General features: G+C 42.2%; 1 protein-coding gene and 1 pseudogene across 2 annotated transcripts in view; one reads left to right on the top strand and one right to left on the bottom strand.

Moving 5' to 3' along the window:
- The window catches only part of LOC148039081 (Glyceraldehyde-3-phosphate dehydrogenase-like family protein), a 150,851-nt gene that overhangs the window by 77,305 nt on the left and 45,949 nt on the right, over positions 1 to 27,597 (top strand). The window contains exons 2-9 of one of the 2 annotated variants that reach the window (XM_087674969.1): positions 12,509 to 12,725; positions 15,966 to 16,034; positions 18,626 to 18,741; positions 18,823 to 18,876; positions 19,173 to 19,260; positions 19,384 to 19,476; positions 19,565 to 19,605; positions 19,689 to 19,742. In XM_087674969.1, coding sequence (XP_087531095.1) covers positions 12,710 to 12,725; positions 15,966 to 16,034; positions 18,626 to 18,741; positions 18,823 to 18,876; positions 19,173 to 19,260; positions 19,384 to 19,476; positions 19,565 to 19,605; positions 19,689 to 19,742 — 531 coding nt within the window. In that variant the 5' untranslated portion in view covers positions 12,509 to 12,709. The remainder of the gene's footprint in view (positions 1 to 12,508; positions 12,726 to 15,965; positions 16,035 to 18,625; positions 18,742 to 18,822; positions 18,877 to 19,172; positions 19,261 to 19,383; positions 19,477 to 19,564; positions 19,606 to 19,688; positions 19,743 to 27,597) is intronic. The other variant, XM_087674968.1, reaches the window with a different exon arrangement.
- Positions 2,237 to 2,778, bottom strand: LOC148039082 (uncharacterized; annotated as a pseudogene).

Below are 27,597 nucleotides of genomic sequence, written 5' to 3'. Positions count from 1 at the left end.
CAATAAATCCATCATCTCTAGTATGAAGGAAACGCTTGCAGTAGAAAGCCATCTTTGTCCCTAGCTCTTGCCTTGGCATGAACCATGTCCACCTGATATCCAATTGTGTAAGATCCATCCTAATGATCTTGCGGCTCTCTAACTTGCTCAGATTAAGAGATGATGCATCAAGGGAGTACTGGAAGGGGGGTAACTTGTCCATGCTAAAGCCATGCAGCTCAAACTAGAACGACATCTGTGCATACCAACATGAAGTATCACCCTCTTTCGCAAGTTGCGTGGAGGACTCAAGGGCCAACCGTGCATATCTGCGTCTTGGTAAGTCCCATAGTCTATGTATGTATGCGACCGATCGAGTGAGGGCCTCTACCACAATTGATGTAGTTGCTAGCTCGGCTCTGATGATCTCATGTGGCACTGAGGCCTTACATCTGATCATCTTGGATATCATGGGCACTAGGGGTTTCTCCATCGACCTCCATGTGTCATAAGTGCACCTTGATCTGCTATGGTGGTCAAGACTGGGCCCCCATATCTGTACTCCATAAAGTAGTGTGGATGCGACCAGTGTATCGAAGAGCCACAGCTTGGTTCAGGGTTCTTGGAATTGCACCTGTGAGCACATCCTCTCCAAACCACCTAGTGCTGTGTATCTGCGAGTTAGTCTAGTGTCTGTTGCCTCTCGCATAGAAAAGGTGGGCCCTGTGAATAAGACTCCCAGGTATGTATAAGAATCCACATACTCCAGCTCCTCAGATCCATATGTGAATTTAGGTGCTGATCTCCTGACCCATTGTGGTGTAGTATTAAATACCACCACCTTGGTTTTACCAAGGTTCACTGAAAGCCCACTATCAAAAGTATAGGAGTGTAATGCATCCAAGTGTCTCTGTAGACCCTCTAGAGAGTCAACTATCAATACAATGTCATTTGCATACAATAGGAGAGGTATCCAAGTGCCAGCTACTAGTGGAGCTTCTCTATCTCCTTCCTGTGAAATGTAATCAGTAATCCCATCAATGTACATGCCAAATATTATTGGAGAGAGAGGGCATCCATGCTTCACCCCAATGGTGGAGTAAATAGGTGCCGAAAGGCCCTCAGGTGTCCAGACTCTATCCACAACTCTCTCATACAGTACCAAAATACCCTAGCTAAGCTCTTTCGGTACTCCCATGGCATGCAATCTATTTATCAGCTTGTCTCTTGATAGTGTTTCAAAGGCTTTGCAGAAGTCCACAAAGCAATAGTAGGTCCGTTGGCCATGGGCCCTTCTCTCCTCATTGATCGCTCTGAGTGTGAGGATGTGATCCAATGTGGAAAAGGCTCTCCTAAAGCCAGCTTGTCCTTGTGCTCTAAGACCCCACATCTCTGCCCACTTGCTTAACTCATGCTCAAGGATGGAAGCATATAACTTAGCCAATGTATGCCCAACCATGATAGTCCCGATAGTTACCGGGTAGAGTAGGGTCCCTTGACTTGAGGATAGGCACAATAGTGTTCGTGCTCCAGCTTTTTGGTAGGCCTTCACACATGGCTCTATTAAACATGTAAGCTAGGAATCCTGCCACCAAATCTCTAGCATGGATCAAGTGCTCGGCTACTAATCCATCATGATCTTGTGCCTTTCCTCTGTTAAGTCTGTCAATGGCCTCTCGGACCCTACTTTCTGTAAAGAAAGTGGTGGTCTCTAGATAAGGCTTAAGTGGGTCAAGAAGAGGTGACTGACCCTTCACAATATAAATACTAGCTGCATACTCCTCCTATACAGCGGTGGACGTAATAGGTGTGGTCGGGCAATGCTGTCTGAAAAGCCTCCAAGCCTCTCTAGAGTCCTGGCTCAAGAATAACTGATATAGGTCTCGCTCCAGCTAGGCCAAGAATGTTCTCTTCTTCCACCGTGTGAGGCGTCTGAAGAGACTCTATGCATGTCTATGGGTAGTGGATACCAATGCTATCTCTCTCTGAAGCCGTGCTGTGGTCTCATGACACATCATCATACCAGCTGTTCCGAGGTGTCACCTCGGTGGAGGCTCTCTGTGTGGGTCTTGAGTGTGGGAAGGCTAGACCTGCAGCGATGTGTAGGGTCTCACTAAACTGCTGAGTCAGCTCCTGTAATGGAACGTCGGGGTCTGCATCATGTAATAATCTAAGGATCTCCGCCTCATAGGTATCCTCTCTCTCTTTGGAAAAGAGGTATCTCGGGTGTCGGTGGGTTGCATGATGGGTCTGCTTGTCAGTGAATTGGAGGTCGATGGTGAATGATAGGTAGGGCATGGTCCACTGCAACTCCGAGAAGGCGTGGGGATATTGAGAGGTCCTGGATGTGAGATATCAGCATCGGTGGGGCAAGAACATAGTCTACTGTGATGGCACTCTGTCGGTGAGGATAACATGTGAAGGCGCCGAATAGGGGGTATCTAGCTAGGTCATTGAGAATGGCCAACTTGTGTGCTGTGCCCATCTCCACAAGGTATCTTCCATATTCGTGACTTCCCCCATATCCTGAGATGTCCTCTCCAGCTATAGCTCTGACACATCCTGCTCCTGTAGCATCTCCTCAGATGCATCAAAGAAAGACACCTGATGGGAGGATATCCTGGCATTAAAGTCTCCTAGTAAGATAACCTTTCCCTCCTTCGAGAACTCCCAAATATCCTCATCCAAAGCCACATATGGTGATTGCCCCTTGGGTGGGGTGTATCGGGACGTCATAGGGGGGAAATAGCATATGGCAACATACAAAGTGCATTCCTCACCACACACTCTCACCCACATGTATCTGTCCTGCTCATCTCTGCAGACTACTTGGATCATCTGCTGTAGCTCCTCCTTGAATAACACTGCCACTCCTCCTGACCCGCGATTACTATGGTCTGTGTGTGTCTCCTTCCTGCAAGCTGACTCCCACTTATAGCCTGTCACCCGTGGAAGTGTAGTATGTGGTTCCTGATGTGTCTCTGAGTAGAACACTATATCTCTCCCTCTGAATGTCTCCTCAAAAGCTTCCACATCCAATCGGAGGGCTTCATTACAGTTCTAGACTGCCACTTCAAGGCTAGTCCCATAGGTCTCATGCTGTCATTTGTGGCGCCTCTCCATAACTACCACTCTCCCTCCTCTGTAGAAGGCGAGTTTGCCCTCCACCCTGGCTGCCTTAATTTTTGGCATGCACTCCCTCATGTGGGCTAGTTGGGTTGGTGTGAGATCGTCACCCAAAAACACACCGGTCCCCTTCAATGTGTGGCGTTGAGATAGGAAGTCTTTCCTAGCCTTCACGGTTGGGAAGCAGAGAATGAGTGCACGCTCTTTTGAGCTCTCTCTTTCTGTGCTTTTCTTGCCCACTCTCCAAGCGGAGACATGTGTGTCTTTCTTAGTATTCATTAACATATATAGCACCTTGGTGTCCTTATCCACTTTTTTATGCATCTTCAGCCCCGTCATCCGAACATGGAGTGCTCTCATTTTCTTTTTTTGTTTCTCCTCCAATGTGTCATTGATTATGGTTGTTGTAGGTGTGTGTGCTAGGTGTTTCCTCTTCTTTGCAATTTGAATCCGTTGCTCTGTCTCCTCTACTTGCTGTTGGGTTTTCATGAGAGAGAGAGAGAGAGAGAGAGAGAGAGAGATTTGCGAGAAGGAGGTTATGGATGTTTTGTTACACTTGCCTAAGGATAAAAGCCCCGGTTGGGATAGTCTCACCAATGAATTCTTTGAGAGCTCAGCCACCTAGTTGGTGAAGCCATTGGCGGCTATGTTTCAGCAGGTTTGGGAAACAGGGGTCATGCCTTCCTCATGGAAAGAAGACCTTATCAAACTGCTTCCAAAGGTCCCTTCGCCATCGATGTTGCAACACTGGAGACCAATTTCTTTGATGGGCTCGATGTATAAAATCTTTTCCAAAGTGCTGGCGAATCGGCTTCACAAGCACCTTCCAGCTATTGTGCATCCTCTTCAATATGGTTTCATTAAGGGCCGCAACATTCTGCATAATATCATTAGTTTTTGATGGTGATTGATCTTGCTTCCATCATTCAAATGTGTGTTGACTTTTATAAATCTTTGTTGGGTCGGCAGGAGATTATTTCTAATGCTGTTCAATTAGCTCGTAGATATATTTGCGATTTGGTTAGTAACTAGGTTAAGCTAGAATGGGTTGATTTGATGGAGGCTAATATTTCAGAGGATGAAGTGGAGGATGTGCTGTCCCATTTGCCACAAAGGAAAAGCCATGGTTGGGATGGGCTTCCTAATGAGTTGTTTTCAGCCCATGTTGAGCAGCTTAAGGACCCATTAACTTGCTCGTGTTAGCAAGTGTGGAATTCTGGTAGGATGCCTTCAGATTGGAAGATTGCTGTCATTCGGTTATTGCCTAAGGTTCCCTCTCCGACCTCTTTGAAACAATGGAGATCCATTTCTGTTATGGGTTCTTTGTATAAAATATTCTCTAAAATCATTGTTAACAGATTGCAAAAAGTATTTCCGCTCTTAGTTCATCCACGTCAATATGGTTTCATTAAGGGTCGGAATATAATGCATAACATTTTGAATGTTCAACTGGGGATTTATTATGCGAAAGCCTCAGGCCAGCAGGTTGTTATATGCTTCAGTTTGATCATGGAAAGGCATTTGATCATGTTAGCTAGTCTTTCTTATGGTAGCTAAGGTCCACCATGGGATTTGGTCCTTGCTTGATCTCTCTTGTTGATTCCATTAGTTAGGGTGTTGTGGCTCGTATTGCACTTAATGGAGGGATCACAGATGAAATTGCCTTGTCTCAGTCTGTTTGGAAAGGCTGCCCTCTTAGCCCTTTGCTATTTGCGTTGGTCACTCACCTGATGCTCTCATTGTTGGATAAGTTGGCCGACCAAGGCGAAATTGTTGGCCTGTCTCTTCCTAGTGGTGTTCAACTTTTGGGTCAATCTTTGGCTGATGATTCCTTTATGCGCCTTTAGGTTGATCACACTAACGTTAATTGGGCAAGTGTTGTGTGGAATCTTTTTGCTATGGCATTGGGACTTCATATTAATGCTCAGAAATCTATATTGCTTTTTTGTGCGGAGAATGATTTGCAGGCTTTGGGCTAGCATGGAGTTGTGATTTCTAAAGGAGATATAACTCGACACTTGGGTTATCCTATTGGTGTGGATGTAACTCCATGTGCCTTGCTTGATTGGATGTCATCCCGTATTCATGATCAGTTCATGTATTGGACCGCATGTACATCATGTAGGATGATGCTTTTCATAGGGTTTACTTTTCATTCTGCGCAGCATATGGCTATATGCTCGCGGTTGGACTGCATGTACATCATGCACGATGATGCTTTTCTTCCTGAGATATTGGAAATGAAAGTGTTGCAGCAATATGCCTTGTCAGATCATTTTCCTCTACAGCTTGAGATGCTTGTACAACCCATTGCACCTTTTAAGCAATTTCTGGATAGACTCCCTTTGCGCTTCAACTCGTCTTATTTGAAGCATTCAATCTTTTAGGGTTATATGTAGCAACTGATTGATAGATTTTTATTGGACTTCTCTTCGGAGGGCAATGCTTCTTTTGAACAATTGCTCTCTAATGTGCAGCGGGTTGTTCGGCAGTATGGGATCCATCATGCCTCTCTTTGTCCGCGGCGTCGACAAGCAGCAGAGGAATTACTGGCTTTGGTTTGTTCTCTATTGATGGAGATTCCAGATGATGTATTTCTGCTGTCATTGGCTATGCGTTTGGCTGATCTTATTAAAGCGTTTCAGTTGAAATCTTATCAGCAAGCCAATTTGCAAACTCTGACAGAGAATTTGCAAGATAGTGGTTGTCAGACTCATAAGTTCTTTCGAGCTCTCCATGCCTCTCTTGCTCGAGAGAATATGACTAGACTCCAGGATGCAGAAGGTCAAATGGTCATTGATTCGTAGACTATTGTGAATATGTGTAGGAATTATTTTCTAGACCTTCTTGGTTCTATTCCTCCACCTTCAGTCCAAATTACTCATGCTTGCTCAATTTTCTATGATATGGTCCGCAATCAGGTTTCACATGACATGCAAACTACTTTGGAGACAGATATTCGTGAGGGCGAGGTTATGGATGTTTTGTTACACTTGCCCAAGGATAAAAGTCCCGGTTGGGATGGTCTCACCAATGAATTCTTTGAGGTTTTTGCTACCGAACTGGTGAAACCATTGACGGCTATGTTTCAGCAGGTTTGGGAAACGAGGTTCATGCCTTCCTCATGGAAAGGACTTATTAAACTACTTCCACTTCCCTCGCTGTCTATGTTGAAACATTGGCGACTAATTTCTTTGATGGGTTCTATGTATAAAATCTTTTCCAAAGTGATGGTGAATCGGCTCCATAAGCATCTTCCTGCCATTGTGCATCCTCTTCAATATGGTTTCATTAAGGGCCGAAACATTCTGCATAATGTCTTAAATGTGCAACTAGCTACTTACTATGCAAGGCACTCTAATCAGGAGGTGGTACTGATTCAATTGGACCTAGAAAAGGCTTTTGATTATCTAGACTGGTCTTTCATTGCAGAACTTATGCCTACTATGGGCTTTGGTACTCGGATGTCTCGTCTGATCTACACCATTAGTATTGTGGCTTCTTCGCGAGTTATGCTGAATGGTGGTGTTACCGAGCCATTTGTCCTTGCCCGCTCTGTGAGACAGGGTTGCCCTTTGAGTCCTCTCTTTTTTGCCCTTGTGACTCATCCAGTTCTTTCGATGTTATCTCATATGGCAGCTTCTACTCAGTTGGTTAGATTGTCTCTTCCTTTTGGACATCACTTCATTAGTCAATCCTTGGCTGATGACAACTTTATGATTTTGTGTGCGGACAAGGATAATCTTCGCAAAGCATTAGATGTTTGGACTCTCTTTGGTCAGGCTTCTGGTCTTCGTATCAGTGCTTTGAAATCAGCCATTTTGAGCTGCACGGAGTCAGATTTGCAGTCATTGGACTGGTAGGGAATGGTTGTTCCCCGTGGTTCCATTGTCAGGCATCTTGGGTACCCTTTGGGTGTTGATGTTCGGCCAAAGCAACTACTAGAGTGGATTTCACAGAAACTGGCAGCTAAGTTTCTGTATTGAAAGTCACAGGCTTGGCCCTTCCATGTTCGCCTCAAAGTGGCTCAGACAATTATGTTGCCAATGCTACCTTGGACTACTACTACATTGAATGCTCTTACTCAGTATATTCATTTCATGTTATGGAAGGACTCCTTGCATGCAGGCATTTCATGGATTTCTTGGTTGCATGCATGTACCCCCAAATGCATGGGTGGTGGGGCTATTTTAGATGCCAAAACTCATATGCTGGTACTCCTTGGTCTCTTTTTCGCGCCATGCGCTTGGATCATCACCCATGGGTCTTTATAGCCCGTTATTTTCTTGAGGATCACGGGCTTGTGCATGGTAATACCCAAATCCGGAGTTCTTGGTGGCATGTTCTTAATGCAGACTCTCAGTTTTCTAGTCCATCATCTTTGCTTGCTCATTTGGTATGTTCCTGGAAACTAGTTCTCCAAAAGGTTTAGTGGCATCCAGCGGAGGACCGCTTAGCTACTAACTCTTTTCAACTGGAATTGTTGGCAGCCTCGTGGTTACTTTCTTGGGAAGGCAAACATGAGCTCAGACCAAAATTTAACCACATGGCACATTTGGGCTTGACTTCAGTTGCAGATGCCACCCTTGCCAGTCGCAATGTGTTGATATCGTTTCATACAGCCAGGAGGCTTTTCAGGATTCCTCGTGGATATCGGGATTTATGGGGATAGCTTTTGATGGTGTTCTAGAGCAAACAACCCTTTCTTGCCCTTGTTTCGGATTGTCCCTGGTAGGACTGGGACCTTGCAGGCCGGCTGAATTTAGAAAAGGCTTCATCTAACCAGTTGTATCATCTTGTGATTAAAGATCATTAATGGATGGTTACTAGAGCTAATACTGTATGGGGATTGTGTCAATCTCAGTCATGGTGGAAGGTAACCGTGATGGAGGGCTGGTTGAAAAAGACACCTTTCAAATGCAAGGTCTTTCTTTGGAGGGTGATGATTGGTGGTCTTCCTCTTGCTTCAGCCCTTTCCAAGCGCCGAATCTCCAACGGCAATTGTTTCTTTTGCACCACCAGTGTGGAATTGGCCCATCATTGATTGATTTCTTGCCCTCTCGCTAAGAAAATCTGGTCACTCTTGTCAGCAGTTTGGTGAGCGGTGGTTGGTTTCTCGCTAAGCCCTTTGATTGGGTTTTTGTGCGGCCCAAATTGTGCGGCCCAAATACCCCACACCGGCACAGTCGCATATGAAGATCTTGTTTCACTTTCTTAGATACTGGGGCTGTTGGCACAATTGGACCATTTGGAATGCTTTTCTTTTTGATTCGGCCTCTAATGTTCAGGGACATATTGCTAGGCTTAAAGGTCTCTTGCATTGGCAGATAGATCTCATTCGGCACTCTGACTTACTCCCTCGGGAGGACTTACTTCCCTGGCAGATGGCAATTTCCTCTGCGTCTTTGCCATGACTTTTGTAACTCTTGTTGTTTAGTACTTTATAAATATAACATCCATTATGAAAAAAAAAGAGAGAGAGAGAGGACTCTTCACTAACTGAAGAAGAATGTTGAGTACAAAGGAGTGGATTGATCAGTCCTTGCATGCAGCCCGAAGCGTCAATGAGGGCATTGGATTAGGCCGAGATGATGATAGCACCACCGACGGTGATGGTGACGGAGATGGTGATGGGGACAAAGAGTATTCAGCTTGTTGTCCATGCTGGAGACCAAGAGGAATGCAGCAATCTGAATGTGCATGTACCTGCCAAAAGAGAGAAAGAATCTGCCCCTAGCCAACTCATGGCTAGATAAAGCCAAAAATGGCCAATTGGCCAATTGGCAATAAATGCTGGCGACAGCTCATAAATGCTGGTCGACAGCTGAAAATGTTGATGTTGCAAGAACATGGCTGGTCACAGTCATTTGGAGCAGGTTGGGGCTGATGCAGTGTGAACACACCTATACTGACTAAGAGAAGAAATGCAAACTCTAGAATGAGCTGCCTTCTCCACCAAAGCACATAACCAACATGTTAGAGCTCCTAATGTACCCATTTTACTCAGATTGAGGCTCACAGATAGGAGATGATACTGTATGCCAAACATGATTGCTAACACTATCATGGTTGGGCATACACTGGCTAAGTTATATGCTTCCATCCTTGAGCATGAGTTGAGCAGGTGGGTAGAGATGTGGGGTCGGAGAGGTTTCTTCACATTGGATCACATCCTCACAGTTAGGGCAATCATTGAGGAGGGAAGGGCCCATGGTCGATGAACTTACTACTGCTTGGTGGACTTTCACAAAGCCTTTGACATATTGCTGAGAGACAAGTTGATACACAGATTGCATGCCATGGGAGTACCGAAAGAGCTAAGTTGGGGTATTTTGGCACTGTATGAGAGGGTTGTGGGTAGAATACAGACACTTGAGGGCCTCTCAACACCTATTCACTCCACCATTGGGGTGAAGCAGGGATGCTCCCTGTCTCTGACATTATTTGGACCGTACATTGATGGAATTGCTAATTATATCACTTGGAGGAGATAGAGGAGCTCCACTAGTTGGCATTATTTGGACCGTACATTGATGGAATTGCTAATTATATCACTTGGAGGAGACAGAGGAGCTCCACTAGTTGGCACGTGAATACCTCTCCTATTGTATGCAGATGACATTGTATTGATAGCTGACTCTCTAGAGGGGCTACAAAGACACTTGGATGCATTACACTCCTATGCATTGGACGGTAGGCTTTCAATGAACCTTGGTAAAAACAAGGTGATGGCATTTAATACTATACCACAATGGGTTAGGAGATCATCACCTAAATTTACATATGGACAAAAGTTGAAGTATGTGGATTCTTATACATACCTGGGAGTCTTATTCGCAGGGGCCACCTTTTCTATGCAAGAGGCAACATACGCTAGATTGACTCGTGGATACACAACACTAGGTGTTTTGGAGAGGATGTGCTCATAGGTATAGTTCTAGGAACACTGCACCAAGTTGTTGCTCTTCAATACACTAGTCATATCCACACTACTCTATGGAGTAGAGATATGGGGGCCCAGTCTTGACCATTACAGCAGATCAAGGGGCATGTATGATGGATGGAGGTTGATGGAGAGACCCTTGGTGTCCATGATATCTAGGATGATTAGAGTAAGGCCTCAGTTCCACATGAGATTTACTAGAGCTAAGCTAGCTATTGCATTGATTGTGGTAGAGACCCTCACCCGATTGGTCACATACATATGTAGCCTATGGGACCTACCCAAACACTGATATGCATGGTTGGCTTTGGAGTCCTTGAGGTAGCTTACCAAAGAGAGTGATATGAAACTAGCCTTCCTTCTTGGATAGGGTGGTGATTACCTGATTTAAGAGTTAATTACAGCAATAAATAAATGCACATAAAATGAAATACACACTTTACCATAATATTCTTGGACAGTAGACTCCTTGTTGGTCCCAAAACTGGTGCCCCTTGTGGTATTTCTTTAGCTTCATTCAATTGGAAGTACAACTTGAGATTCTTCAATCTCCTCCTGCTAACCAATTGCTCTTGTTGTCATAAATGACCAGCAAGCCTTTTGGGTCATTTGCCCCTTGATTCACCCAGGACTTCTTCTCCAATTTGACCCTTGGTTGGCCAAATGCTGCCCCAAATCAATTTGAGATGGGCTGGCTCTTGAAATCCCTTGATAATCTTCAATTATCAGCTGCTGATTCCAATCCCTTGAGCTTTCAATCTTTGGCACGGATCCCAAGGTGGCTGCTAAACCCTAATTTCTGTTGTAAATTAGGGTTTACTGCAGAAATTACAGATCAGCCCACCAAAAATGGCTGAGATTTCCTCCGAATGGCTAAGAATTGCTGAGAATAGCTGAGCATAGGCCGAAGGAGATGAGAGAATGCTATAGAGAGAGAAAAATCTGAGATTTGTTGCGAAGAACTGATCAAAATCAGCTGCTGCCCTGCTGCACCAGCCCCAAACGGATGCACCAACAACAATAGGAGCATCAGAGACTGTGATCTTCAGGAGAAAGTGCATCAGCAGCAATTGTCAGCTTCCCAAGGTCAAGAATATGCAATCTCCATCACTAAAATGGTCTCCAATGGCTAGGAAATGGCCCCAAAAGCTGGCAGCAACAGTCCAACACCTCTTTCCCAATAGCTCCAAAATGAAAAAAACAAGATTTCCCTCTCCCTTCAGCCCTATTTAGCCTCTCTCCCGCTTGCATGGGAAAGTTTTGCTAAGTGGCAGCTTTCTTAATCCATTTTCAGTTTCAGCCATTTAATTAATTTTCAGAATTAATTAATTCTGAAAATTAATTCAGCCCTTAATCCATGCCCAGAAAATTGACCTTGCCCATCCAAAAATTAATTGGCTAGGCCATTTGCAATCCAAAGTGGTCCCATGCATTAATTGACCCTTGGATAAGCATTAATCCATTAATTAATGCCTAGTCCCTAGTGTCACTACTGACACTTAATGGCCAATTAATGGTCCTAGGGGCAAACTGACACCAAAATTCACCTAGAATCTAACAAATGTAACTTGTTACAACTTTTGCCTTTGATATCCATCTTTTTCAAAGGGTCCTTCGACCTTCAATTGTGAAAAAGTAGCTTGTACCTCACATGTGCATCTTTTAATTGCACATTTGATTAATCCTTTAATCAAATGTCAATTAAACATAAGCAAAGCATCAAATTTTCACGTCCTCGTGACATGATACTTCATTTTGGTATTTAGAGATGTTGGCTTGGTTTGAGCTATGGACAGGTTAACCTGCTTCCACTCCTTTGATTCACCATCTCTTGATTTGAGCAGGCTAGAGATTTGTAGGATCATTAGGATGGATTTTACCTAGTTGGATATGAGGTGAACATATTTGATGCCAATATAGGAGTTGGGGATGAAGATGGCTTTCTACCGTGAGCATTTTGTTCATACTATATATGATGGATTTATTGCTCGCCTGAGATACTGTCACAACTCTATAGAAACAGAATTTGTATCCTTTTTCATTAATTTGTCTATATAATGATTTATTAAATTTGTTTCCTTTGTACTAATTAGATATAAAGAAAAGTGCATTGGAGCTGGCCACTGATGAGTGGTCACAGGTTATGGTGGATCCATGCGGTGGGTTAGAGAAAAGATAGTTCACACTTCTACCTATATGGCCTGATTGGGCGCCTGTGACTAGAATTCACGCATATCAGTATTAGACTCGCACACAGAAAGGATTGATGCCTTGAAGTGTGGGCTAGATCTCCCATAACAGACAGTTACAATCAATTAGATGGCATGATCATGAAATGCTTGTACAATGTGCATGTGTGGGTTGAATGCTAGTTCTAAAAAATAGGGATGTCATTCTAAAAATAGTAAATTCTGTACGGTGATTGTGCTTACTAAATTTGGTTGTTTCTATTCTTGACAGTATTTAGCCCAAAAAGGAAGGCCATAGAGAAGAGACAAGTATCAAGACACTTGTCACACAAGTTTCCAAGTTTCCCACCACATCTTATCATTCCAGATTTGGTAAAACCATTTGTGGTGGAAGCAGATGCTTGCGGTGATTGTATTGGTGCAGTGCTAAATCAAGAAGGCCATGCCGTAGCCTTTGAAAAGTGCCGTCTAAATGATGTGGAGAAAAGGTATGATATTTTTGAAAAGAAGCTCTTAGCAGTGGTTCATTCTTTGAAGATATGGAAACATTATCTTTTAGACAATGAATTCCTTATTAAAATTGATCATCAGAGCTTGAAGTATTTCAAGACTCAAAAGCATTTGTAGGAGAAACATGCAAGACGGGAAAATTTATTGTCTATGTTTCATTTTCAAATTATGTACACTCCAGGGAAACAAAATGTAGTTGCTGATACACTTTCTAGAGTGCCTTGCATTGCAACTATTATAGTGGCTCATCATGAAGATTTTCAAACGATGAAAAATACTTATGATGAAGATATTGATTTTGCAGCAATTTGGTCAAATTTACAGCAAGGAGGTTCTCATCCAGATTATTCCATAAAAAATGGTATCAGAATCTTCATGTAACTTTCCTATGCAAAGAAATATGCATTTCAAGCTTTCAGTCCACACATGCACATTGTAGAAGCATTTCATGATCATGCCATCTTGTTGATTGTAACCGTCTGTTCTGGCGGATCTAGCCCACACTTCAAGGTATCAATCCTTTGTGTGTGCAAGTCTAACCCTGATATGCGTGAGTTCTGGTCACAAGCGCCCAATCGGGCCATATAGGTGGAAGTGTGAACTATCTTTTCTCTAACCCACCGCGTGGGTCCACCATAACCTGTGACCACTCATTAGTGGCCAGCTCCAATGCACTTTTATTTATATCTAATTAGTGCAAAGGAAACAAATTTAATAAATCATTATATAGACAAATTAATGAAAAAGGATACAAATTCTGTTTCTATAGAGTTGTGACAGATACATGGACATCCACCTTTCACATGGGATTAGATGTAGTAGTGGCTAGCTGCGCACCTACTCGCATAAGTTGGAGATTGAGATCAGCAGATATAGATCCACCCCACTAGAGGAGCGCATATGCCAAATATGTTAGTTAGAACCAAAGACAGAGGAATATTATATTTGGAATTGCTCAGCTTATTATGAGGTCGAGGGCCGTTTCCATTGTTTGTTTAGAGACAAATTTGGACTGCTATCTAGAGTCATGGATGTTACCAATCAGCGATGCCTTGGGCTCTTTCTCGTTGAGATACGACGGCTTTGTGACATGCTTCGTAGGAGTTCAGTTGCACCAAGGTATGGAGGCACTTTTGAGAGGTAGCTCACAAGCTTCTTTGCTAGGGAGACTCAGAAGACCTCAATACAGTTACAACCCTAGTCCAGATAGGAGACTCTCTCACCGCACAATTCACACATAGAATTTATTGATTGATCAAGCCATTCAATTTAGATGATCTAGATGGCCTAGGTCTCCATATAGATGCCGATGATATCTTCATAGGCGGATATAGGAGATTATTGCTTGGGCTAGAGCTAGGCCTTCCATATCCACATGAGATTGTACCATTTGGAGCTCCTTGTTACTAGATAGAGTTCTATGTTTTACACATAGCCTTAGTTAGTTTCCTTCTTATTTTGTGCTACATGTTTTGCTCAGACAGTAATGCTAGTGTTTTGATTACTTGGGATGGTTTGCCATAGTCTCGGAGTGGCAACTATCTTGATTCCAATTGTTAGTACCATAAAAAATACTTGCACACAAGGGTCACCCTAACACAACCTTGAATACAAGTATTGGACAAGAAGCATACCTTAATTGTATCACTACTTGCAACATGTGCCCCTCTTGCATTCTCCTCGTGCTAGTAGTGTCCCATACCACCCTATATGAGATGAAAGCATACTTGTTAGGCATGGACCATCACGGTCCTATGAATGGACAGTGGTTTTGTGCCCATCATTGAGTCTCACTCCACACAACAAATTGATGCTTTGATATGAAACGTCAACCTAGGATCTAACTTGCACATGAGACATGATACTATCATATCTACGAACATACGAAAAACGGACATTAGACTCACCTCCCAACCATACAGGCCAATGAGTTCACCCTCAAGCTTAAGAGCTAGCGGCACACAAGGTCATGACCACATCCCAAGAACTAGTGTCCCATACCATCAGCCCACATTGTCCTAGTTTACTGATGTGCTGGCCTATGGGCTTAGAGTCCAAGAGTGGTGATTACACAATGATGTGCACCATAGGGCCTTGAGTCCTATAAATAAGACTCCGTTACCCTAACCTTGAAGTGCCCTTAATGTGTTTGCACCGAGTCACTTCATAACTACTATGGCCAATGCTACTAGTGCCCTTTGAAGCTGGTAAAGGGGAGACAATAAGTATGCTGACCTAAGACCTGAGTGCAGCTGGGAGCAGGGTTGTCTACGACCAACGGATGGATCTACTCATCTGATCGGTTCAATCCCTTTGATACTAGTTAATTGGAGATCTTACTTTTGAGTTGATCTTGTCTTGCACACTATTAGGGGGCGAGAGTAGTACAATGCTGAGTTTTTGTTTCAGCAAGCTGTAAGTGCCTTAAGCACTGATGTTCTTTCTTCTTCTTTTGGCTTCTAATTGACTTGCAGAGGGGAATTGTGGGGATCCTTGAGCTATAAAGGGTTTTGTTGGACCATGGGAGATGCTTAGTCATCTCTACTTGTGGGATTGATAGTCGAAGGGACAAAGCCAAAGGGACATCATAATGCCTTTGGGTTGAGGGTTCTCTTTTGTGCAATTTGAGCTACTTGTTTGGTTACCTATCTTTTGGTCTCTCAACCACTTATTTTTCTGGTCTTCTTCAATGCTCCACACGTGTGTATATAGACATCCATCTCTCTCTCCTTTGAGGGTGTAGCATGATCTTAATTGGTTGAGTTTAGGCTCTTGGTTTCTCAAAGGGGAATAAGAAAACTAGAATCCTGCATGGCATATGCAAGAAATTAGTGCATTTTAAGAAAACCTTATTATACAAAGCCCGGGACATAGACAGTAGTAGTACAATCATGCATTCAGACAACTCTTATACAAGCTTGCAAGGAGAAGAGAGAGTGAAGTCTTTGCAATTGAAATATTGTATGGTGTGCTTTCTTTATTTGTTTAGATTTAAGAAACTCATTAACCCTTTGCTTCAAAGGATTGTTATAAAGAAAATGGGTAAAGTCTTTAGTAGTTTGAGGGTTGGAGTTTCAATTGAACATTTGCGTAACTTGTTCTAATGATGTAAGACTGATTTTGCAGGTTCATTAAGGGCTATTTTCAGACTCTAAAAGTTTAGTAGATTGTAATAAAAGGTTAGGATGTTAATGAAAACAATGTCATTTGCTTTGCAGATTCTGTTAAAGTTTGTAACAACTCTGTGAAGAATGATCTGTTTTTAGAGCAAGGACATGGCTTCAAAGGTATTATAATGTCTCTATGATTTCATTTATTGCCTTTCCATATTTTAGTTATTATCTTTTGATTTTATAGAAGAGTAGCATTTGTTTTCTCTGCAAGGCATTCTAACTTGAAAATCTACGGCGAGATCAGTCATGTTATTGGTTTGATAGTTTTGTATGAACACACTTAAATTTCTGTTTAACAAGTAAGATTGGAAACTAGGGTCATGAGCTGACCTAGATTCCATCCAAGTGCCACTGTCTTTGTTGGGAATGGGGATTTTTCCTTTCATAGCCTGATCTGTTTGGAAGCCTATCTAGTCCACCTTAATAGTCCCTTTACCATTGAACTGCTCACTGACAACCTCCTCCGAGAATGCCTACATGGTGACTCTCTAGTGAGAAGCCCCCTTTGAACACATGGCCAGGATGGATGCTATTCCATATTGATAGCGAAAGCATGTGATCTTACACCACCCTTGGCAAATAGTCCCCTTTGCATGGGTGACTCTCAACAAAGATGAGTGATGAAGAATGAAAGGTTCACTGTGTGGGGAAACACTAGGATTTGTTGAAGATACAACAAATTCTCAAGGAGCTGAGGAAACACGAAGTGTATGAACATGACTAACAAATGAACTCAATGCACGAGCAAGGTAAGAGATACAATGAATGCTCAGGGAGCTGAGGGCTATCCAACAGCCACTATCTGTCAGTGGAGTGGACTGAGGAAGGTGAGAGGAGTGTGTTGTACTTTGGTACACCTCAAATGCTGAGCAAACCATTAAACTCTATGCGAGGAATGAGCTGATCAGCTGCAAGAGAGGAGTAGATAGCCAAAATGCACCAGTTCTTGGCTGTAATGATGACATTGCAGGCTGTGATAGCAGTGAGCACCTCTTGGACATGGGGGCAGCAGTGACATGGCTCTGGTTGATGACATGGTAGGCCCTGGAAGCTACTAATTTTTTGCATATCATGGGTATTAGGCACTGTGTTTATGTGCATTTCATGGGCTTTAATGGGCAGCTCATTTAGGCCATCAGGTGGCTATTCACATTGGCTGACCTGATCCTCTTCGGTCTCAGCACATTGTTGCCAACTTGTCTGTATATAGACCTCACTCCTCCTCCTCCTGTACTTTCATCATTAAATCACCTACATCCTTGGAGAGGGAACTGGAGTCACTGTGGCTGGTCATCCAAGTGCTGGTTACTCTGGTAGTATTGTACTAATTATCGTGCTTTCACTATGGAATCCATTTCCCGTTTGTGAGTTCTCTCTGACTTCCTTGCTGTTTTCTGTTCATTGTTCATTATGTTTGTGTTTGTGCTTTGTGTTTATTGCTTTCACTTTCATTGTGCACTCTCACATGGTATCCAACATCTTGCTTGCTAGATCCTGGTGCTTTGTGTGTCTGCATTTTGGCTGTTGCAGGTCCCTCACATAGTGCTGGGTGGCCTGTATACTACTGGGGTGGCCTGTTATGGAGCTACTGACAACAGCTTCTTGCTGCCAACCTCTGCATTTTAGCTTTCCATGCTGACAGTTGGCTGAACAGACCGCTGTTTTGGACTGGACAACTGTCATCTTGCCGATCTGGGTGTCATTTTGATATCCTCTAGGGAACTGTTGGTTTCTTGACTCACGCTTTGTACTGATAATTGCTGCTTCAATTGTTGTTAACCTGCGCTTTACACTTCCACTATGAGAGGGGTCTGCCGTGTTTGATTTAGCATGTCTACAGTAAATTCTGTGCACTATTGCTCCTAGTCTTGTTGTGCTTCCCGTTTTTGGGTTTATGTGTTCTTGGACTATGTCATTTGCACTGTTGAACTTCTGTTTTTGGTCAGGATCTTTAAGACTTAGTCTCCCCATGCACCTCCATGCATCTCTCTCTATCTTTCTCATTTCTTTCTTCAAATTTCTGTCTAATGGCACTGCTATGTACTGACATAAGCTCCAAGGTCTTAACCATCAAACTTGGAAGTGCTGTTGTGAAGGCTTGTTTTGTGTGGAAGGTATGCTATGCCATCTCTGGAGTGGCTCCCTAACTTGAATGACTATCATGGCTACTGGACAATTGTGATGAATATGAATTTAAAGAGAATGGCCTCCTTTGGGATAATGATGATGATTTGACATTTTGAGCAGTTCTCCAATGCATCACCAAAGAAGTCCTACTAACAGTTATTCGTGGGAATTGTGCTCAGAAAGAAGGAAAGAAAGGGTATATTGACATCTTGGAAAGGTCAATGTGGCCTATGAGACTGCACCAATACATACAAAGAGTGCATCTCTCATCTAAAACGAGATAAAAGACATGCCTATAAGACTAAATGTTAGATGATATTCTGTGTAAGAATACATCTGCGGTACAGATGTAAGTGATACAACTAAAAAAGAGAAGAAAGAAAAAGCTAGGAATACTCTTTTGCTCAATGAAGTACCTCCTGCAGGTAGTGAAGGTTGAGCTAGCTCCTTAAGCACCTATCTTTGAGGTGTTTTAATGGGTTAAAAGCTGTAGATGTAGCACTTTTTCTACTCCAAAATGCAATAGATGCATGGCCATGTAAATTTTTAGAATTCTTGGCTCTTGTCTGATTTTGCAGGTGTGGTAATGGTTGATTGTACTGCAAGCGAGGAAAGTGCTTATTTGCTCACTGAAGCTGTAGATTTGGGTAATTTTGTTGTCTTAGCAAACAAGAAACCTCTGACGTCCACTTTGGTGAGACCTCTTTTAAGTATTTCTTGTTTGAAACATGCACTGGGTATTCTGGTATTGACTGTTTTTTTACTGACTTGACAGGAGATCTATGACAAGCTGTTCAGCAAATGGCGTTGTTTGCGCTTTGAATCCACTGTACTGTATTTGCATTTTGAATGATCATATTAGATTAGCCATTGTAGTTGTATCCTCCTCCACTGTGTGAAGTTGGATGCAGTGGAGGTGTTGGTATTGAGCTGTATACCATGTTGTTATCAAACTATCAATGGAATTTTGTTGTGTAAGTTGTGCTGATATCTCTGTAAAGCTACTGTCAAATATAAAGCCTAATGATTGAGAAGCTTGGAACAACTCTTATATTTTCAATTGTATGTGGATTGTTGGCAAAAATGTGCTGCTGTCTTGCTTGACAATATGTTGAAATTTTGTAGGTTGGAGCAGGACTTCCGGTTATCAGTGCAGTGACACGCTTTTTGACTTCTGGAGATCCGATAACTCAAATTGTTGGTGTGCTTAGTGGTAGGGATGGGCTTCACATTTGGAATTTGTAGGGTATATTTTTAACCAGTCACATCTAGATCTGTCTACATTTAAGGTATAATTTAAAATGGTCCTTTAGGAACTTGTTGTAAATCCTTGCAGGAACCTTGGGTTTTGTCATGAGCAGTTTACAGGAAGGGCGGGCTTTTAGTTCTGTAGTGCAAGAGGCCAAGTCACTTGGTTATACAGAGCCAGGTTTCGCTCTTCATAGCAAAATCTTAAAGGAGTTTGAATAGTTTTCCTTTAAGAAAAATCTGGATTAATTGCATGTTTGTGGATGCAGATCCTCGTGATGATTTGAGTGGTATTGATGTTGCCAGAAAGGTATATTGGATATGGAGGTTTGATTTCCTTGAAGGTACTTTTATTGCCCACAATGGCCAGATTGACTCTTCTATTATTCCCAGGCCCTTATTCTATCTCGCCTAATGGGGTGGCGTATCAACATGTCAGATGTAGAGGTATTGTTAAAAGATACAATAAGATTGCTTTTATGTCTGTGTGTCAAGACTGACTACAAAGAGTTTTTCATGACTTTTGCAAAGCTGTTTTGATATTGTAAGTATCAGCAGAGAACTACATGATTTGCAAATTATTTTACTCGATAAGAAAGTACAGGCTCAAGGTTATACGTTCCTTAAAATTGTTATATGGACTTAGGAATGGAAAGAGTCCTAGAACCTAAATTTGTATTGCACCCAAAAGCAAAAAAGAAAATGTGCCTAGTGATCCCACTTGTCCTGCTCTCTGCATTGCCATCTGGCCACTGCAGTCAGTGCTCCGCTCTCTTCTTTCTGCTGCCACACCTTCTGCCTGGTAAATAGTTTCTTTTTATCTTCATGGTGCTTTCATCCCGTCCTGCATTTTACAGGCTTCTGCTCCTCTCTGGATGGCCTCTTGGTAGGCTGCCTCAACCAGAGAGATAATGGAGTGTGGTGTTGATGATTAGTTTGAATCTGGTGCTGCAACTGAGACCTATAATGTGTCCTTCAGAGAGGTGTTCTGAGCAATAAGCAGTAAAACTTTGCAAAAGGACACTCCGCTTCTGCTTCTGAGGTTGAATATTGTTGCTCAATCCCTGAGAAGTGTTTCTGATGAAGTTGGCAAATCTCCTGCAGAAGTAACTGAAAGCAAGGAACCTTATCTGCTGCTCTCCAGCTGGCATGAGGAGCTAGGGAAAACTGCACCACTGCATGAGGACCCATTTGGTGTCAGCGGTAGTGCAGTGCAGTGGGTTTCAATATGACAGGTTTGTCACTCAAGCCTGGCTACCTTTGATGTGGCTTAGAGTGAAGTGAGGGATGGACCAGAGGGTTAGGGATTGGGCCAACCGATCAGGGCCACCTAGCATCTCTAAGTTGATGACCCTAAGTGCAATGTTTGTGTGTACACCTAATTTAAAGGTGGAGCATCTACTATCTTTTCTTTGTTTCCAGATCTCTTTTTGTTTTCAATTTTCAAGGAGTGGGTTGATTGACAGATATATAGGAGAGGTCTTCCAAGTTTCCATTTCCATATGCACTAGGTCTCTCTTGTTGCCAAAGAACACTAGGCTATAGCCCCAATCGTTTATGAGTCGCACATTCCTCATCCAATGTCTTCCTAAGAGAAGATAGTACTTAATGCTGTTTATTATAGGTATGGTAGATTGTTGCGATGCCGACTAAGTATCAAAGAATTTAGTGCTCATCTAGGGTCTTGGAATTTGGAACTTGAACTCTCAGCCTTGGTCGGGAGTTGGAACTCTCCTTAGATCTCTGGTAACTTGCTGGGAGGATGTAGTAATCATTTGTAATCTTTGCAATGTTGACTTGGCCAAGTGTGGAACTTGCATTAGATAGGTGGAAAATAATTTGCTATAAGTATGGTAGCTAGGATGGCCCTCTCAAGGACCTGAAAATAAATGGCCCCCTTTTGGATTGGAATGACTTCCATTTTTGCCCCACAATTGAAATGACCCCCTTTGGGGTTGGCCTCAAGATGCCGCAAGGGAGTTCCCCCCAAGGGAAAGAGTGTGATAGAGACTTGGCCTATTCATTAGAGAAGGCATCCTTGTAGCTATAATTGGGACCAGCATAGAGTGAGTCTTTACCTTCTCAGTAGCAAAAGATGGCAAATTGATGAGAGAGGATTTGGACAAGACAAAGTAACAAGCTGATATCATTTGAGGATTAGAGTGGTGGGTCATCAGATAGGACTTGGTACTTGTGTGACATCTTTGACCATTTGTGCCTTGCTGTACACTTTTTAGAGAGTATTAATCTTGTTGTAACAGCAAACCAAAATGCATGTGTTTGCACCTTGAGACGATAACAAGCTTACCTCTTTTAGAAAGATGGTGATGGCTTGTACTCTATGTATGAATTTGATGGACAAAAAGAGGGCCTTCATCATCATCTTGGTGTAGCAAACTCGGCTCTAATGATCTCATCTCGTAGTGATGGTTTGCAATGGATCATCTATGAGAGCATGATGACCTATGGTTTCTCAATCTATGTCCATAGGTATGTAGCCAAGCCCAGGATCCAAAGGTGCACCATACATTATGGTTGGTGTGACCAATGTGTCAAATAGCCACCTCCGTGTGTGGGGCTCTTCAAGTGTGCTTGGTGCGATTGTCTCTCCATCATGACCAATGCTGTGGATCCTCTTGTGAGGCGGTCTTCGATTACTTGTGCCATGGTGAATCCCTTGGCAGATGCAGTGAATGTGACCCCTAAGTAGACATATGACTCCACAACCTCCACTTGTCTTGCTCCTAGGGTGAGGGCTGATCTCCTCCTCACTGGGGCTGATGTGTGGAGGATTAGGATCTTGGTTTTTCCAAGATTAACTCTCAATCCACAGACCGCGTTGTGTGCAAAAGTCATGAAGGGAGTGGAGATGATGTTGTAGACCCTCCTCTCACTTAGAGACCAGAACAATATCATCAATCTAAAGCATAATAGAGACTAATATATGTGCCATCTTCACCCCATCACCTCCTCCGTTTGTGATGTGGTCTTCTATCTCATCGATGTAGAGTCCAAAAAGTATAGGGGAGAGGGGACATCCCTACTTCACTCCAATACTTCACTCCAATGGTGTTGGAGACCATGTCTGAAAGTCCTCTTGGACATCTCACATGGTCTACCACTGTAGCATTGCGGGTCCTTGATGTTTGCAGTTGCCCCCGTATATGGAAGCACGAGAGCTCTCAAATCACCACCCAACCATGCTAAGGAAGATACTAGAAGACTAAAGCGTGTCTCCCCCTTGCCAGTTGTCAATTTTCAATGAGTTATCCTAATTTTATAACTCACTTACTTCCTAAGCCCCTTGAACCTCGTACGGGCGCCCAAGGCCCCCGAACGGTCATCTCTTGTGCTGTTTCCCCATAAGTTACATTCATTGATGTAACATTTTCCTTCCCCTTAAGAATCGGTTTCGTCCTTGAAAACGATACTTGGAAGGTCTAATTGTAAATTGGGAAACCTTTTTCTTAAAGTGCTTACTCGCTCCCATTTTGAGCTTTCTTCTGATCAATCTCTCCATTTTACCAAACATTCTTGATAAATAGTATGCCTTATTCATCTATTACGAACATTTAGAATTCTCTTTGGTTCATGTGGAATAGATTGGTACTGAATAGCTCCTCAATCTTATCATTTAAGACTAGATTATCCATATCACCCAGCTTCTTTCTTAGCTTGATTACATGGAAAACTGGATGTATTTTACTACCAGCAGGTAGTTGGAGTTTGTAAGCCAGTTCCCCCACCCTCTTAAGTATTGTGAAAGGGCCACAATACCTGGGTGAAAGTTTTGGACATCATCTGGTTTTCATGGTTTTAGTTTGTCCAGGCACTTTAAGATAAACTAATTCTCCTTCTTCAAAGGAGATGTCTCTTTGGTGAGGATGTGTATAAGCTATTGCTCGGTCTTGAGCTTTCTTAATATTTTCTTGAGCAAATTTTAATATACTATTCATATCCTCCAAAAAATCTTTTGCTGCCTGAACCTTTTCCTCATGCACATGACGAGCTTTGGGTTGAAACCCATACATTAGTATAAATGGACTATATCTAGTGGAAGAGTGTTTGGCACTATTATATGCAAACTTTGCTATCGGTAAATACTCTTCTCAATTACTTTGCCTTTTACTTACATATGCTCTCAATATATCTTCAAGGATTTGGTTAACCCTTTCAGTTTGCCCATTAGTTTGCGGGTGCTCCGCCGTGGTCATACTAAGTTTAGTATTCAACTTCCTAAATACAACATGCCAAAATTGACTATGAAATTTTCTATCCCGATTAAAAACTATATTTGCCGGAAGGCCATACACTCGGTATATGTTCTCTATGAACAATCTAGCCAATTCTGGTGTTTTAACATCAGTTGAAGTTAGAATAAACCTAGCCATTTTGGTTAACCTATCCACAATCACCCACACAGAGTCGTGCCCCCTCTGTGTCCTGGGTAACCCAACAATAAAGTCCATGGAGATACTTTCCCATTTTCCCGAAGGAATCTCTAATGGATGGAGAAGTCCTCCCTTTTTCAATCTTTCTGCTTTATTAAAATGACACTTATTACATTTGACCACATAGTCAAGGACATCCTTATTCATTCTAGGCCAATAGAACAGCCTTTTAATAAGACTATAAGTCTTATTGACTTCTGGATGTCCCGCACTAGGGGTATCATGACACTTAAAGAGTATGTGGTGCCTTATTTCTTTATCTTTCGGGACACATACCCTACCCTTGTAGAGTAAATAACCATTATTAATGGTAAAATTCTTCCACTTGAATCCCATTTGAGCAACCCCTGATGCTCCATTTCCTTGTTGAACATCCTCAGATGTTCCTTCCTTTGTGGAGGCCCTTCCATTTGGATCCCCATTTTGAATTGCTTCCCATATGTTGGAATATGCTGGATCAACCTGGCATTTCCCTTTTAAGGATTCAAGCAAATCGGAAGTGAACTGAGTAAAACTCAATTTATTTATGATGGGCATTTTGCTAAGTGTATCAGCCACTATATTGTACTTTCCTTTTCTATACCTTATCTCATAGTCGAACTCTTGAAGGAGTTTGACCCATTTGGCTTTACGCCCTTGTAGATCTGGTTGGTCATTAAGCCACTTAATGCTTTCATGATCCAACAAGATCAAAAGTTTGGCATTGTACAGTTAGTGCCTCCATTTCTTCATTGCATGTACTATTGCATACAACTCCCTCTCATAAATGGAATAATTCCGTGTTGCACGGTCTAGTTTCTTGCTTTCAAAAGCAACCGGTCGACCCTCTTGTAATAAGACCGCACCTACTGCCTTGTCACTAGCATCAGCTTCAACCACGAATGGTTTTTTGGGATCCACAATTAATAGTACTAGAGCTGTAGCAATAGCTACCTTAAGTTTTTCAAAACTTTCATTTTGGTCTGTTTCCCAATTAAAGCTCTTTCCTTTCCCTTTAAGTTGGTCCATCATTGGAACAACTATCTTGGCATAATCTTGAATGAATCTACGATAAAATCCAGATAAACCTAGGAAGATCTGCAGCTCTTCCAGGTTCCTTGGAGATGGCCATTCAATAATTGCCCTTACTTTTTCTAGATCTATCTCGATTCCCCCTTTAATGTTCACATTTAGTTTTCTTCGCATAAAGGGAATGGGTTCTTAACAATTGGAATACCAACCGTATGTGTTCCAAATGTTCTTCTCTTGATTTACTAAAGATTAAGATATCATCCAAAAAGACTACTACAAAGCGTCCTAGATAGGGCCATAACACACTATTCATTAGCTTCATAAATGTAGCTGGTGCATTTGTGAGGGCAAAAGGCATGACCAAAAAATCATAATGCCCATAACTAGTACGAAATGCCATCTTAGGAACATCTTGGGCCTTAATTCGTACTTGGTGATAGCCTGATCTTAAGTCAATCTTTGAAGAATTTTGCCCCTTGTAATTGATAAAAAAGATCTTTCATTTTGGGCATAGGAAATTTATTCTTCACCGTTATCTTATTAAGTGCTCTATAATCAACACAAAGTCGCATAGAGCGGTCTTTTTCCTTCACCAATAAAATTGGCGAAGCCCAAGGTGAATTGCTGGGTTGTATAAACCCCTTATACAGGTAATCCTTGATTTGTCTTTCGACTTCTTGGTGCTCTGTTTCACTTAGCATGTAAGGTGGTTTAGAAATAGGGCGTGTATCCCTATCTATATCAATTGGGTGATTTACATCACCCCTATTTGGTGGAAGGCCACTAGGTAAGTCAGATGGAAACACATTTAAATTTATCTAACAAACCACTTAATTTACTATTTACATTTAACTCACAAGCATAAGAAAATTGCTACTTTATATTACAAGAAGTAAAAGTGTCCTGTACAAGGAGGAACCATAACATGTATACCTCACAAGCTTCCTTCTTCATCAACTTCTGTATTTCAAGGAAACACATCAAAGGGTTATCAATACTTCATGTTCGCCTTGAATCACAAAAGTCTTACCATCCCTTTCAAATTCCAGTGTATGATGATGATAACTACGCTTTAAGGATGGTTCCAATCCCCATAGCCACTCCCTCCCTAGAACAATATCGGCCCTTTCCATATTCATAATTTGAAAATCAAGCTTATGTTTATATCCTTGGATCTCGATTTCCAAATTGGATACCATTGTATCCTATATTTTGTTAACTTGGCCTTTCATCATACGAACAATGTATTGATGCTGGCTATTTTGTTGGGGAAGTTTCAATTTTTTGACAAGTGCATAACTTATGAAATTGTGGGTGGCAAAGTCATCAATCATGACTCTGACCTCTTCCTACCTATTGATCCATGCACTCTAAGTAAATCATGTGGCCTAAAGGTAGGTTGCCACATGGAAGTTAACATACAACACTTGTGTTGTACATCCTTGTGCAAGACCTGTAAAGATTTATAAATTTCATGCCCCTTTAATTCCAAGGTCTGTACTACATGGATTTGTTTCTCTTTTCCCTTGCCCTTGTCCTTATCCTTTTCTTTATCTTCCCCCTTCTTTCTTTGAGGGCAATTCCAAGCACCATGGTTAGGGGATAGGCAATTGAAACACAAACTTTTTTTTTTTGGCCTTATCAAAGTGATCTTGGCTTAGCTTCAACCGTACATATTGTCTCTTTTCAAAGGGCTGTTTCTTACCCTTAAGAAATGGCATTTTCCTTTTGGATTTGCCTGCAAATTTTGAGGCCTCAAATTCCTTAAGTCGGTGGGACTAGTGAGTGCACTTGGACGCATATTATCTTCATTAATTAATGCAAATTTAATTGCCTCTTCAAGCGTCTTCGGTGAACTCCTTTTCAATTCCTTTTTACAGGCCTTATGTAGTTCCCTTATAAATCCTCTTGTCTTTTGGAATTTATCTATTCCTTCCAATTTGAGGATTATCTCATGATACTCCTCAAGATATGTCAACAAAGGTCTTCCCTTTTGTCTGACAAAATCCCAGTCTTCACAAATTTTTTCCATTTCATTTTCAAGAACGAATTCTTTCAGAAAGACCGATTCAAATTGAGCCCAAGTTTCAAGTATTTTATTTGCCTCCTTTAAAGTTCTCCGCCATTTATATGCGGCCCCAAGGTTAAACTGGCCTCCAGCGCTTGGAGATGTGGTGGAGTATTCTTTAATTTGTGCAAATCCTCCCATTTTTGGAGGAAGTTAAAGATAGTGTCTTTGTTTCTATTTTTTTTCTCCCCATGAAACTGAGGGGGTTTCATGTCTTTTAACATTGGGCTATCCCTCAGTTTTTGGTGGGGTTCCCTTGGGTCTTGCATAATCACATCTACATTTTTCAATGAAGATGGAATATCTGAGGCCTTTGCTTTACCTTTATTCCTTTCAGCCCTTTCTACAATAAGGCTAATTGGGATTTTATTTCAGTGTGAGTGCTTGAGTTAGCAACTCCATTTGAACCCCTGTGCTTGCACGCGAGTAGTTAAATCATCAAATTGCTCTCATGTAGCAAATTTTTTTTCCCAGTGTTCTTCTTGCATTTCAATTTCATGGGGATCCACCATAGGGTGGTCCCTGGAACTAGAGCCTTCCGTTGCCCCCTCTCTCTCTTTCCTCTCCTTCTATACACTGGAATTGGAAAGAAAATGTAAGAATTTTGCAAACAAAGGTGGGGTACTTCCTTGTATTGTGTTTGCCCTGATTTCTCGGCAAGGGGCGAAGACGTGTATGCTGAATTTCAGTTTTCAAGACGCAACACGCTGGAAATTCCTGAAATTCCTTGCTGAAATTGCTTAGGGGGTGTAGACTTGTTGATCGGTAGGGT

Source organism: Lygodium microphyllum, chromosome 3 (assembly GCF_053477565.2).
Source record: "Lygodium microphyllum isolate KBCC chromosome 3, Lygodium_microphyllum_v1.1.10, whole genome shotgun sequence".
Taxonomy (NCBI): Eukaryota; Viridiplantae; Streptophyta; class Polypodiopsida; order Schizaeales; family Lygodiaceae; genus Lygodium; species Lygodium microphyllum.
Note: the sequence above shows the minus strand (reverse complement) of the source record. Positions and strands in the feature narration are given on the sequence as shown.